We start from the raw sequence: 16,048 nt of genomic DNA, 5'->3' as shown, positions 1-16,048 counted from the left end.
ATCATATAATAAATTTGTGTTTTAAAGCCACCAAATTTCTGATAATTTGTTACAGCAGCCACAGAAAACTAATACAGGAATTTAAAAAGGAAGTATCAGAAGTTAATGCCACTTCCTACTTTTAGAGTTATATTTGTTGTCAAAGACTGGTATTCACAAAAACAAGAAGTAATAGATTAAACTAATCATCAGGTTAGGAAGCACTTATTTACCAAAAAGGCCAATCTTTGCATACTATTTAAGCATCTCTACTTTTATCACTAAGGCAATCAGCACCAATTTGGAAATAAAATAGCATACAATCAACCTATATTCTCCAGGAGACTTAAGTCTCTTAGAACCTAAGACACAGGCATCAGTCAGTATAATTCCAATAAATCAAACATACACATATTACATGGCACTGAATAAAGGGGAGGAGGGAAATATGTATGGTGGGAGAGTAATTCTGCTGTTACATAGGAGATTAAAAGTTAGCTGAAATGTATTCTGTTGAATATCAAACTCAGTTTAACACACTACACAGGAAAAAATAACTAGCAAATTTATGAATTTTTCTTCCATTTCTTTCATGTTCCTAAATTCAGTAATTTAGGAAAGAGCTTCCAGCCATATTTTATTCTTTAATAAAGTATTTAGATTTAACATCAAAGAGTCAGGCTCAAAGAGTTGACTAAGTCCCTTAGACATCAATTTACACCATAAAGTAGACACATATATATACACTTGCTAGTTATTATAAGGATATTAACATGAATTTGGTGTTTGTCTATGATATATTATAGATGCTTTTATGACTACTCCACCTTCCACATTTAAAATGAAAATACTTTTCTCTTACTGTAATTCCTCCACCTATCCAGTACTAGGAACATCAGACAAACTGAAGATTTGAAATAACCATAGTCATGTACTGCATAACAACATTAGGTCAACAATGGACTGCATATATGACAGTGGTCCCCTAAGATTATAATACTGTATTTTTACTGTACTTCTTCTATGTTTAGATACACAAATACTTACCACTGTGTCACAATTGCCCGTAGTATTCAGTACAATAACATGTTGTACAGGTTTGTAGCCTCAGAGCAATAGGCTATACCATATAGCCTAGGTGTATAGCAGGCTATCATCTAGGTTTATGTAAATACACTCTATGATATTCGCACAATGACAAAATCACATTTCTCAGAATGTATCCTTATTGTTAAGTGATGCATGACTAATCTTTGAGATCAGACCACAGTAAGAGAAAAACTTGGTCATTATTTAATAGGACAAATATATTTTGCAATCAGATAGACTTGAGCCCAGATCTTATATATGCATGTAAACTTAGGTGAGTTAACTATATTCTGAAAGCCTTAGGTTTCTTGCAGAAACTATGTAAAGGGGATACCATCCTCTAAAAGAGAGCTTTGTAAGCATTAGATAAAAACTAAAATTATATTAACTAGCACATAATTGCATTAAAATGGTCTCTTTTAGAGCAATAAAAAATGATTAAGTATTTTATTTCAATGAAGTTCTAATGTAAAAGTAAAAATATTAAGTAAATTATATAATATGCTTTTCAATTAAGCTACTCCTATTATTTTATTACTATGCAAAATGACTGCAGTTTTGTCATTTACTTCTTTGGAAATACTCCTTTCTCAACTATCTCAATTCAACATGCAAGCAATATGCACTTGTATTTCATTTTAAAAGTAAGTGAATTTTCCCACACAGATTTCTGAAGGATCTGCACAGATATCAAAGTGTGATGAAGGCTTTAAAAACCGATGTTGGATATTATCTGTCAAAGGCAATATATAGTTATTACAGATCAGTTTTATACTTTCTAGCATTCAATGAATGAATTTTTATTATCAGTTTTATGCTTTGAAGTATTCAATGGATTTTTTATTGAGCACCTAATAGGTACAAGAGAAGAGATAAGGTGGGTCTAGAGTATATAAACTAGTTTAGCCTTACTTTCCGTATGTTAAATGTTGTCAGACCCAGTGAGCATATTAATCAATCAGGATGTTACCCCATGAAGCTTATAGTTTGATAAAAGAGATACAGATGATTATTATATGCATCAGAAAGTTAAAAGTAGCCAAAGAAAATTTTAAAGAAAGGTGGGATCAATTTTAGCTGAAAAAAATCCAGGAAGGTTTTCTGGGTCAATGATTAATACATATAAGTTTGGAATATATTAAGACTGGAGAATCTCTCATGTTAAGTGTTCTTACACAACAACAAAAATCCCCAAACAAACAATAACAATACACCCACAAAAGAACACAAGCAAATTTGGGGAAGTATCTTGACTGTGGTGATGGTATCATATGTATACATGTATACTTATGCCCAGATTCATCAAAATGTATATGCTAAATATGTGTAATTTTTTCTCTTTCTTTATTGAACCAGATATCAATAAAGCTTAAACAAACAAAAAAGACTAGAGTATTGAGGTTGAAGGGGCCTGGATGGATAGTTTGGTATTTATGAATGAGAAAAAATTATGAGTAGGCTTAGAATATTAAAAAAAAAATAGCTGGATAGGAAACATTTCTTCAACACGCCTTACCAAGCCCTCAGAGATTATTCCGAAAAATCAACAGTGCTGCTTAGAGCCGCACTGCCAATGAGGAAATGCTTGCTACACTATTCCTTAGGTAGCAGAGTACGACAACTGCATCCCATTCCTCAGATCTTTGTATTGATAATAAAAACACCTTAGTCATAAAAGGGATATGAAAATAATTATAGTACATATAGATATGAAATAAGAAAAAGAACAATGTATAAATTATGGGCCAAAGGAAGATAACTGACAATGAATGAGCAGTGAAGCTGTATTCATTCTTCCAACAAATATTTATTGAGCATTTGTAGCAAAACATCTAAACTTTAAATCTGATCGTGTATTTTTCCTACTAAAAGTCTTTCAGCACCTCTATATGTCTTATAGAAATCCATCTTACCCATTTAAAGATCCACTGGTGGGGAAGGAAAACAAAAGTCCTACTGGAATCACCTGGAGGACTTTTCCTGAACAAAATGTGTCTTTCCTGAGATTCAGATTTATTCCTTTATGAAGGCATTGCCTTTCATTAAATATGACCACTAGAGTTAAAAACTAATACTATTAGAAGTGCATTCTATTTACTCTCAGATATGTTAGGTAAGAAATATGCTAAGAACTTGTGCTATAGTCACACAATTTACATGATCTATTTCTTTATCATCTATTTTCAACACTACAATATAAATTGAATGCCAAATCATCTTTCAAATCTCATACTAGGACTTAAATGATTTCTTCCTGCAGTTAAGTGATTCTTCTCCAGTGTACTTCCCAAGTTAAGTTGAACAAACCACTATTATACATTGTAACTATTTACATGTGATATCTCCTTTTAAGACAGTGGTGTCTCTCTCTCTCTCTCTCTCTCTCTCTCTTTAGAGACAGAGTTTTCCTCTGTCACTGAGGCTGGAGTGCAGCAGCACAGTCATAGCTTACTGCAGCCTTGTACCCCTGGGCTCAAGAGACACAGTGGGTCTCTTAAACGCAGGATATTATCTGTTGACTATCCACAATGTATAAAGTATCATCTTTACTACATTTATATCCTAGAGCTAGCATAATGGCTGGAATAAATTAATACTCCTCATAATTACAATTTACAATTTTACCTAATCTCAAAAAGATATACTTTGATCCTCTGAGAAATTTAAAGATAAGAAATGAAAGTGCAAAGACTGAATCTAGACAAATAACTGGCAGGCCTACCTCAGAGACTACAGCAGCTTCTAATAGGCTTTAGATTTCCATTAGAGTCCTTCCCAAATTAATGAATCTCCTCATTAAAAATAAAAAGCTATGGAAAATTATGTGTTTGTTTTAACAGGAGGCTCACAGCCCTATTCATTTTGGACCTGTGGTTATTTTAAGTTACCCATTTGTTTCACTTTTAGTGTGTCCATAACCCTGTTCAATTTAGAGTAGTGGTTCTTAATCTTTTAGGGATTACAGACCACTGCGAGAATATAGTATAACCTATAGCCCTTTCATTTATCCACCTATTAACATACATACTCACTTTTCCTATAACTTAAAAAGTGTTCACAAAATCCTCAAACTAATCAATCAACCCCAGATTAAAAGATCTTTCTCCAAAGGGCAGTAGCTGGATTAATTTAACTTTACAGAAAATAACTCTACCATCCCTATCAATGTTCAAAGTTAGTGAAATAATATCCTACCAAGTATCTCATCATACATATGTAACATCAAATAGAAATATATTTCTCTAAAAATGACAAAAATTTCTTTTAAAATATAAAAATCTAACTAATTTTCATAATTAACCTTAAAAAATCTTATTCATAATACATACACATTTCTCTCTTTTCAGCATCTTCCTAAATTTCATTTCCTAAATTTCATTTGGGGTAGATAACTGGGATACATGACTTTAAGAAAAGATTTTTTCCCCCTGATTTCAAATTCTTTCTAAACTGAAATAAAAAAATACCTAAAAACTTTTATTCTGAAATTATTTAAGAAATAACTATTATAATATGAAAAAAAAAACCCCACTGATTTGCAGAGGAAAAAAAGCTTTAAAATAAACGAGTTGAGGGTAGAAAGGTATATTTCAAATAACAAATACACTTTTCTCAGCATTTTTGGAAATTATTACAATTATAGTAACTCAGGTTGGAAAGAACCATCAAGATAATCTGATTCAGTAGTTCCCAACATTTTTTTCTGCTATATTATACCTAAGAACAAGGATATGTTCCCATCATCATCAACTGTTCGCCTGACACTGATTTTCAACTGGGAGTTATGTTCCCGTACCAGATCCCCAAGAACACCCAGGTTTAGGTCAAACAATTACTGATGCTAAGACTGTGTTATCTTTTCATTTGCCCTTTTCCTAAAAATCTGAATGTGGTGATGGAAAACTCATTACACCTAAATTTTTAAAAATAAATTTTTATTTTAAAATAACTTTAGATTTACAGAAAAGTTACAAATATGGAGAGCTCCTGTGCACCCTTTACTCATACAGTCAAATTTTTGATTAACTGTGTTTTGGTAGGAATAAACAATTTTTAAAATATTACTTTAAAAAACCATGTTTCCAATTTATTTTTTGTTCAGTACTTTAAAATTTTGAGGCCAAAATGATATCAGAAATCATAATAAAGTGTTTAAACAGTGAAATTACCAACTAAAAGAACAAAAATGCAAAAAACATGGCACTAAATAGATCTCAAAAAGGCTACTTGTTTACAGATAGCTTAAGGTGGCAGAATGTCACCTTGTTTGACCTTAGCTAGGAATATATGTGTCAGATGACGCAAATTTTTCTCCTCCTGTGCTTGTCCACAAATGACTGCCAAAGTGTCACCCTCACTGACGTTAGAGTTACAAATAAATTTAGCGAGTAGGCGAATTCACAACTATAGAATGTGCAAATAATGAGGAATGACAGTATACATACATTTATTTACTGTACTAACCTTTGAAGATCCATTTGAATACATCTGTATCATGTTCTCTGCACCTTGTTTTACTTTAAGTTCTATATCCAATTGCTTTTGTAAGGCCATCAATCTATTGTTGCTAGCAGAACAACGAGGGTCACTATTTGGAGTATCTGGAGTTCTTGGGCAATCTGTAAATAAAATATTATGTTAAAATTACTTAATAGGATCACTTACTGCTTAAAACTGGAAGTCAATATTTTCAAAGAATAAAGAACGGGGTTTGAGATGAGCTTAAAGTTACCTAAATGGAACCTTCTTATGCTAACAGATAATATAAGAATTTAAACAATTCAAGCTAAGGAACTATTTGAATTGCAGGACCACCCGCCCAAGTAGATTCTACTTCCTATACAAGTGATTACATTGAGTCTGAAACTGAATTAGGTAACAGTCCAAGATTTTTCCAATACTACTATTTTAAATTAAAGCAATTTGACTAGTCTATTAACAATTAAATTCTCCAAGATGATAGAGAACAAAGGATATTCAAACATCATACAAATTTCATTAACATTATTCTTTGTAAACAGAACTAAGAGTACATGAAACACAGTGTTAGCACTAATTAGTAAGAACTTAACCATAAACATACAAACCTTTACATTTTGGTTTTCACTAAGAGGATATTCAATCACAATAGAAAATGCTTCAAGACTACTGATTAACTAATATCAAAGTGATGGTAGGGGGCTACTGGGAGACCAAAAATTCAAGTCCATGCCTTCTCATAAAGAATACTATGTTGCTTCTATTTTAAAAATAAAACTTCAAAAAGGACCACCTAATTATTCTGGGTAATCCATTATTGTTGAAACACTTCTAATAATTCTACCAAGCAACTAAAATTCTTCATATCAAAGTTCATTATTCTGTTTTTCATCCATACTAGGTCCTTTTACTTATAAAAAAAGCTAGAAGACTAGATCTGGTTCAGATGATAAGTAACTTGGTAATCACCAGAAAATTGCCTAAATTGCAAGTTACTTAAACTTTCGGGTTCCTTTCTCTCCTCTACAACGTAAGATGGTGTGACCAAGTGATTTTAATGAATATATTTCATATTTGGTTTTACATTCCTTTAAAAACATTAGTTCAAAAAAAGCAAACATAATTTGTTATAAGAATTAACATAAAAATACAGATGCCAGGCTAGATAGTAATATAAAATGAAATAGTACTTTAACATTTATATACAACTTGCTAGGTACAAGTTCTGATCCAAGTGCTTTATAAACATAAACTCATTAATCCCCATAAACAGCCTTAGAGTATCACAGCTATATTACAGATAAGAAAACTAGGGTACAGAGAGGTTAAGAAATGTGCCCAAGATCACACAGTGAAGTGGCAAAACCTGGATTTGAATCTAGTTGGTGCTGTTATGAAGTCTATCAATGTATCCTATTAACTGCTGTGCTATGGCTATCTCTCTGCCATTTAAAGGCCTTGTAAGCAACTAGACTAGACTCTGTGTGTATCTATGTGTATATTTAAATATATAACAGTATAATTATACATGTACCCACAAATGTGTATACATGCAATTAATCCTTAAAATAGCCTTTTAAAATAGAATATTATCCTCATTTTACATACCAGGAAACAGGCAAAGCTACACAGCTTATTAGCTGGAATTTGATTCAGTGAAGATTTCTATTTTAACTGAATTGCCCAAATTACAAATGAGCTGTTCCAAAAGTTCATTTTTATGTGACACAATCTTATAGAAAACTGATATAAGATGTAGATAAGTTTTCAGATCCACTCACAAAAGATCTTCTTAATATATCTAGTACAGTGTGGTTAAATCTACCTAGGTTTGAAGCTCCATTTTGGCACTAAGATTCAGTACAAACCATATAATACAGGGTAAGTTACTTAACAGTTCTGTGCTTCATTTTCCTCATACATTAAATAGTGAAAATAGCATGTACCTCACAAGATTATTGTGAGGGTTAAATAAGTTATATGTAAAAAGCTTAGACATAGGTGTGGTGTATAAATATTCAATAAACATTAACTAGTAGTGGTCACTGTAAGAAGTGTAAGTATATCTCTGTTGCGTCTGTAAATGAACCACACATTATAACAATGACTAAACAGTTTAGATCTGGAAATACTGTAATTTTCTTTCTTTCTTTCTTTTTTCCTTTCTCTTTTTATATAAATGATACGAACAACTTTTAAGAAATCTAAATTATACAGAATTTGGTATATATAGTTTATAGTAAGCACATTTTTAAAAAGGACTGGCATGCATTCAGAAAAGAAAGCCCTCAGTTGAGAAGAGTATGGAAATGTGTTGTCTGTAAAATAGTAGATGAGGTTTAGCCTAGAATGAGGAGAAAAATAATTCCTGTCTAAACATTTAAATATTTGTCTACTGGCCAGACACAGTGGCTCATCCCTGTAATCTCAGCACTTCAGGAGGCCGAGGTAGGAGGAGTGCTTGAGCCCAGGAGTTCAAGACCAGCCTGGGCAACACAGCAAGACCCTGTTTCTAATAAATTAAATTAAATTTAAAAAATATATATGCACACACACACACACACACACACACTTGTCTGTGAATGCTGTCCACTTACGATTTCCCCACAGTACAGGGAATTAGAACCAATGAGTAAAAGTAGTGAGGGCAAAAATTTTATCACAAGATAAATTCCTTACATTTTGGGTTACCTAACAGAAGAATGGTCTGCCTTAAAATGTAATGAAGTCTCTTGTTTCTGAAAGCATTTATATAAAAGCCAGATTGCAATTTGTTAGAGATACTATATAATAAATTTGTGCATATTATAGTAGGTTGTACTAAAACACTGAAATATTCATTGATCTAATAGTCTGTTAATTTTTAAAAGTCCTACATAACACTGTTCTTGCAAAAAAGAACGTCCTCGGTTACGATAAGGATTATAGGAACATAAGAAATAACACAATGATTAAGAGTCTGAGCTCTGAGGTCAGAACGCCTGGGTTAAAATTCTGTGGCTGCTACTTATTGGTGTGGTCTTGATTACATACTTACTTAACATCTCTGCACTACAGTTTCCTCAGCCACAAATTGAGGGTTATTGTGAAGATAAAGGCTATACAGTGCTTAGGTCAATGCTTAAAACATAATAAGGGATCAGTAAAATTACAAGTCAGGGCTTAGCTGAGTAGCTAGTATTTCTGCTCATTTACTCTTCACAGAAACTCACAAAGGCTTGCAATATAATCTCATTTCACAAATAAAAAAAATCTGAAACTCACAGAAGAAACTTACAAAGGTTACAAAAGCGTATATGCCAAAGTGGAAATTTAACCTTAAATATGTTTTGTTTTCTAAAGTACTCCCTTTTTTCATTTAGAAATATTAGAAACACTTTGCTGTCTTCCTTGGACTTTACCTATTTTTCCCTTTTAACCTGCTTTGCTGCTCTCTACTTTTCTTCTCTCCAGTTTTCTTCCTTGTAGGATATAAGTTAAAGCATTAGAAAACATATGGTTACCAGTACCTGTGTTAAACTCTTTTCCTCACAGTGAAACATATTTCAAAACAGGGATAATCAGAACTGCCCATTTATGTTCTCTCCATTCAAAACAAAGAAATTTTAAAAACTCTATAAAGCAAAAATTATTTTCCAATCTAAGAACTGCTTTTAAATTATAAAAAAAAGTTGAATCCACTCTTAAATATACACTTTGTCAGTTAAAGAAACTAAACCCTATGATGATAACTAATCACAAATTTCCATATGTTGCATCTATTGCTAAAATTACCAAAAAAACAGGAGGTTTTTGGGAGGGGTATTCTAAGAAATTTTGCATGCTTCTAAACTTCTAAACATAATTATACAATTTAAAATATGTTATACAAATTCAATAAACTTGCCTTAATGTTTACATATTAGATCAAAGAGGTTTTATGCATTTCTAAGTGACAGTAAACAAAGCACTAGAGATAAGCCCATAAAATCATGTCTTTATACACATTTAATCAATATAAATTGTTGTGCTTTAAAACAGAAAGTGGACAAGACTAGTTCCTCCACTGAAATATTTTTAATAGCTTGCATCTACCAAAATAAGTCCCAACTTCATACCTAGGCAAAGGCCTTATGATATTTAGTTCCAAGTTAACTTTCTACTACTATTTTTTTTGGTCAAATTCTACGTCTGGTTAAAATTTTTTTTTATTTCTAAGGAATGGAATGCAATTGCTTTCCTCCATACTGTCCTTAGCCTTAGGCATTACTTTTTCCAGAAACCTTCCCTAACCACACCCCCATCTAATCAGGTGGCCATTCTTGTATGTCTTCAAAGTACACTTTCTTCCCTCCATTGAAATGTGTATCACACGGTATCGTAATGGTATGTTTTCATTTCTGTTTTCTCTTTGAGACAATAAGCATCTTGAGCGCTAGGACTTGTTCTTAACTATTTTAATGCATGAGTTTAATACCAGATCAGATACAGAAAAATAGCAGTTAGTACTGAAAAATAGAAACTTTAAAAAAAAAAGAGATGGAAAATGAGAGGTTAAAAGAGGAAAAAAATAAACTCAAATATATTTTACTGTGTTTCAGAAGAAAATGAAGAAAAACTGTGATTCAAAGACAATATGTATAGAGATAATGACTAATTTTTTCAGAGCTGATGAAAGATACCAATCCATAGATTCAAGATATACAATCAACTCCAAGCAGAAATGTATAAGAAAAAGAAATCCACACTTGGACACATCCTGGTAAAACTTCAGAAGATCAAAGACAAAATCTTAAGAGCAGCAAGAGAAAGTATACCTACAAAGGAGTTACAGTTAAATTGACAGCAGACTTTTCACCAGCAGCAATGAAAGCTGTAATAAGATAAAATGACAGTTTCTTTATGTTTAAAACAGCAGTCCCCGACCTTTTTGGCACCAAGGACAGGTTTCATAGAAGATAATTTTTCCACAGACTGGGCGTGGGGGTGGATGGTGTCAGGCTGATTCAAGCACATTACATTTATTGAGCACTTTATTTCTATTATTATTACATTGTAATATATAATTAAATAATTATACAACTCACCACAATGCAACCTCTCTGCTAATGATAATCTGTATTTGCAGCCGCTCCCCAGAACATCACTGCCTCAGCTCCATCTCAGATCATCAGGCATTAGATTCTCACAAGGATCACGTAACCTAGATCCCTCACATGTGCAGGGTTCACGCTCCTATGAGAATCTAATACCACCGCTGATCTGACAGGAGGCAGAGCTCAGGCAGTGACTCGAGAGATGGGGAGCAGCTGTAAATACAGATGAAACCTCAGTGTCCTCACCCACTGCTCACCTCCTGCTGTGTGGCCCGGTTCCTAACAGGCCATAGACCGGTTATCAGTCTGCAGCCCAGGGGTTGGGGACCACAGTGTTAAAGGATATAACTACCTCCTTAGATAGTATGTACTCAGTGAAAATATCTTTCAAAAATGAGAACAAGATGAAAACATTTTCAGACAAAGATGCAAAGAATCTGTTACAAACATAAATGCAGTAAAAACATGCCAAAGGATATACTTTAGGAAGAAGAACAGTAATACCAAATAGGAGATCAAAAGAGAAATAAGGAATGAAGAACAGAGAAAGTACATCATATATGAGTGACTTTAAATGACTATATAAACCAATAAAAAGAGTCATATAAAAGATTTTTAAAAAAATAGAATGACGACTATAATATATAAGCCAGCACATAGGTAAATGGAAGCATTCTACGGACTTTGAATTGTCTGAGAGACAGTTAAAAACAGTAATTAACACTATAGACTTTGAACGTATGCATATTATGCTGTCTAAATTAATCAATAATTTCCAAAATAATTGAGTTTTAAAAAATAATTGATTTTTAAAAAACATTCTAAAATGGCAAGAAAGAGAAGAAAGAGAAACAGTGAAGGCACAAAATAAGATATAAATATAAATCAAAATATAACAGTAATTATTTTAACATAATATTCTAATTGATCCAGGTAAAAGGCAAAGATTATTTAGACTGGGTAAAAACAAATTAATAAAATCATATCCAATTATATGCTCTTTATAAGAAATATATCTAAAACACAATGATACAGAAAAGCTGAAAGAAATGGAAAAAGGATATTACATGCAATCACTAATCTCAACCTCCAACCTATGTTAATGACAGACAAAAGATAGTTTGACGCAGACAAATTACAGATAAAAGTCATTTCATAATAACAGAAGGTTCAAATTCACCAGAGATATACATAAATTCTAAATTTCTAGGTGTCCAATAACATGGCCACAAAATAAAGCAAAATTTGACAGAATTTTTTAAAAAGAGCAAATCTGCATTCCACTAAATTTTAACACAGATAAATTTCCAGCACACAATTAGAAATCACAAAGCTCAAATGGAAAAAAAATTCACCATGATCATGAGAAAAATACTACAGGATTAGCCTGTCAAGATTTTACTTATTGTTAATTATCTTAAACAGAATGTGACATAAGTATATTAAAATATGAAACTAAATACAAGGGCCAAGAAGAGACTATCAAAATTATCAAGATTCACAAAATAGAGCTCCCAGTATTAAAAATATATGTATAACAACAGAAAATTAGGAACACAAACATGATAAAGAGCAAATTGGACACAGGTAAAGAGAATATGAGGAGAAATGAAGATAGACTTGAAGAAATTAACATGCATCTAATAGGAGTTCCAAAAGGAGAATGTAGAAAGAATGCTGGAGGTACAATATTCAAAGGGACAGGAGCTAAGAATTTCCCATAATTGATGAAATACACAAATCTCAGACTTAGGAAACCCAAAAAATCCCAGACAGATCAGATGAAACGAAATCTACACCATAATACTCAAAGTGCAGAAAACTAAAGACAAAGAATATCCTAACAACAGTGGAATTCAGATGATCATAAAATAATAGTTTCTAAGTACTAAGAGAAAATAAATGTCAACCTATAACTGTACATCAAAGGGAACTATCTTTCTAAAGTATCTACTGTACTTCAAAAAGAAAAAGAAAAAGAAAAAGTGATTCTAGAAGGGAAGTTCTGAGATGCATGAAGAAATGGTGAACAATAAAAATGATAAGCATGTGGATAATTAATTATAAGCCAACAATGACTGTACAGAATAATGATTAGAACTAATTTGTGAAATTGAAAATAAAATGATAGAACTAGAATATGGACAACAATGGCATGTAAGTAGAGTGGAGTTAAACAAATTGGAGTTAAACTATTCTAAGTTTACTGTATGGTATAGGAAGGTGGTATACCATTCAAAGTCTAGTTGATAAATGGAAACCACAAGAGGTATTTTGAACAGAGAGAATTTAATACAGGGGATTGGTTACACATACATAGTGAGCTATTGTGCAAGGGATAGGGGACAAAATGGTGGCAAAATTCCTTTTCTTAAAGAGCTCAGAGTCAGGTATATATATATTAATACAGTTATACCCTGTATGTACCTTTATGTATGTGTATGTGTGTGTCTATACATACAAGAATATATGTGTATACATAGGAACATTTTCAAACATACTGTAAAACTGAAAGAATTTTATAGTGAGCACTTATATACCAACCACCTAGATTCTGCCAATCTACATGCACACATATACGCAATGTGCGCGTAAGTAGAGAGAAGCAAAAAAGATAAAGCAAACATACCTAATAGAAGAAAAAATTAGATTTGGGATTAGCAACATAAGTTCTTGAAGTAAAACAGGCAGATGCCATACTGTATGAAGGGCATCTATATCATGCTATAAATTTGTAGAGTTTTCTATAGGGAATGAAGAGCCACTGAAAGGTTTAAATCAAGAAAATAACAGGATCAAATTTGAATACTAGGTGAAAAGAACTGGTAGCAGTGGATTAAATACTGGACTTGTAGGCTTTGGCAGTAAAGATGGAGAAGAGATACAGATTTGAGACCTATTATCAGAGGTAGAATATATAAGGCTTGGTGACTTACAGACTTATAACAAAGGATGAAGGTGATAAAGAGTCAAAGACGTTTATACTAAAAGTCACTTTTTAGTTATGGAGTACTGGAGTCATGCCATTAACAGGACAGAGAACACAGAGAAAGATTTAGAGGTAGTGTTCTAGAAAGAAGAGTTCAATTTTAGACATTAGGAGAGGCAAAGTCAATAGGATATCCAGGTAATATCCGTAAGGGTGGCTACAAACTATCAGATGAAGCCCAGAAAACACAGGGGGCTAGAGATACAGCTTTGGAAGTCACCAGAATATAACAGGTGATTAAAATATCCCTAACAATGAGATTTCCCAAGGCCAGAACAAAGAGTAAAAACTGAATTTGTTAGTTGATCCCCTCCCAAATGTGTACAGCAATAGATCTACTGTTTCTAGTACTTTTAGTATTTTCTCTAAAACCACAACTGAGTAGTTGGCTTCCAAGATGAATCTGAGTTCTAGAATATGGAAGCAATTCAGATCCTTAAAGGGTTTCTGACTACTTGAGGTCCAGCCTTAACCTCATGCCTTGATTGTCTTGGAGGTTAGGAATGTGGCTAAACTTGAGTCTTTACTTCCCAGCCCCAGGAAAGCTTCCTCAGACTATTTACATCCAAACAGTGGTTTCATATGTTGAGAACTAGATGAGCTTGATGCCTCATGCTTGGCCCTTTCCTCAAGCTATTAAAACACCTTGTTCACAAAATACCCCAAAGAAAGTATATATAGTCTGTCTATCCTCCTTATTTTACAAATGAAAAAAACAAGGTCTGGAAGGATTCCAAGTGGTATATAGCCACACAACTATGTAATGGTGCAGCTGGATGACATCTCAGATAATATAACTTTTGGTCTTTATTTTATAATCAGCTAACTCTCTCTATTCAATATTCACAAAGTGATACTTGTACAGCCAGGAAGTCTACTTATGGAACAAGGGTATTTACAGCATTGAAAAAAAATTGAAAGGAAATATAATTGAAGTAAACTTAGCCAAATCTAATATTATACCAAAACACTCTTTATCCATTTCCTTAATATACTTCCTACTATAAGTCTCTAAGATACTATTCACTGGTCAACATTCTGGTTTTCACTTGGTACTTATAAACTGATATTTTAAAAATAAACTGCTCCAGAATCTGGCCGTGTGTAACAGTTATGTTAACTATTTATACTTAGCCACCAAGTCCAACTTCCTTGTTTAAACAAATATGTTTATCTTTCATAGCCATCTGGAATTTGCTCAGATTGTAATGATTGCTCACTTATTAATGGATGCTTAATCAGTTAATGTAATCAGGATGACCTTTGTCAGATGTCACCATTGAGGTAATTTTGCTTAAATATTTTATAATGAATACAACCTCTGGTTTAGGCTTTCTTAATATGTTACAAAAACAGATGTGGATAAAATTGTGGGTTGTAACGTTTATTAAGGTGAAACAAGCAACCTAGGTATTAAAAAAATTCAGAATTGCCTGCTTTTGTTATATCTTAATGTTTGAAAACTGCATATTGCATCTCCTAGTAGAGGAGACGTCTTCATTCTGCACATAACTCTGTACCTAAGGCATGCACAGTTCTTTCATAAACTCTCCTGCTGCTTTATTTTTCTTCTTTTCTCCCTCTGATGACAATAATGTATATCAACCACTACATACCTGCTAGACTGGTTAAAAAAATATATTAACAATAACAAGTACCAGAGAGAATGTGGAACAACCAGATTCTAATGCATTGCTCGTGGGAATGAAAAATAATATAACCACTGTAGAAAACATCTGGCAGTTTCTTACAATGGTAAATATTCTCTATTATATGATTTAGCAATCCCATTCCTAAGTATTTACCAAACTAAACTGAAAACTTTGTTTATATGAAAGCCTATACATGAATATTTATAGTAGCTTTACTGATAATTGCCAAAAACTAGAAAACAACCCTAATGTTCTTGGTGAATGGATAAACAAACTATGGTGCACCTGTATAATGGAGTACTACTCAGGAATGAAAATGGAAAAGCTACTTATACATTCAATAACTTGAAGGATCTCAAAGGCAATATGCTGAGTGAAAGAAGTCAGTCTCAAAAGCTTACAAACTTTATAATTCCATTTACATGACATTCTTGAAAAGAAAACTATAGTGTCAGAGAACAAATTAGTAGTTGCCAGGGAATATATAATTGGGAGAGGATCTGACTACAAACGGAGAGCATGAGGGAGATATCTGGTGCATTGCAACTATTTCTTTTCCTAATTGTGGTGGTACTTAGATCAATCTATCTAAAAATTCATGAAATAGCATACCAAAATTTAAAAAAATCAATTTTACTGTATACTTTTTTTTAAGTATAGCATCAAATAATTCAAGAATTAGAGATCTATGAATCATTTAATCCCACAATTTTAAAGACAAGGAAACAAATCCAAATCCAAGGGTACTACAGAGTAACTTGCTAATGATCATACACCCACGTTTT

At 32.5% G+C, this 16,048-nt stretch overlaps 1 protein-coding gene across 1 annotated transcript in view; it reads right to left on the bottom strand.

Annotated features, from left to right (window-relative positions):
- PKN2 (protein kinase N2) overlaps positions 1-16,048 on the bottom strand; it is a 138,768-nt gene that overhangs the window by 58,782 nt on the left and 63,938 nt on the right. Inside the window, exon 3 of the mRNA XM_069478175.1 lies at positions 5,533-5,687. Within this exon, the coding sequence (XP_069334276.1) occupies positions 5,533-5,687 (155 nt within the window). The remainder of the gene's footprint in view (positions 1-5,532; positions 5,688-16,048) is intronic.

The sequence above is a fragment of the Eulemur rufifrons genome, chromosome 8 (genome assembly GCF_041146395.1).
Source record: "Eulemur rufifrons isolate Redbay chromosome 8, OSU_ERuf_1, whole genome shotgun sequence".
Taxonomy (NCBI): Eukaryota; Metazoa; Chordata; class Mammalia; order Primates; family Lemuridae; genus Eulemur; species Eulemur rufifrons.
Note: the sequence above shows the minus strand (reverse complement) of the source record. Positions and strands in the feature narration are given on the sequence as shown.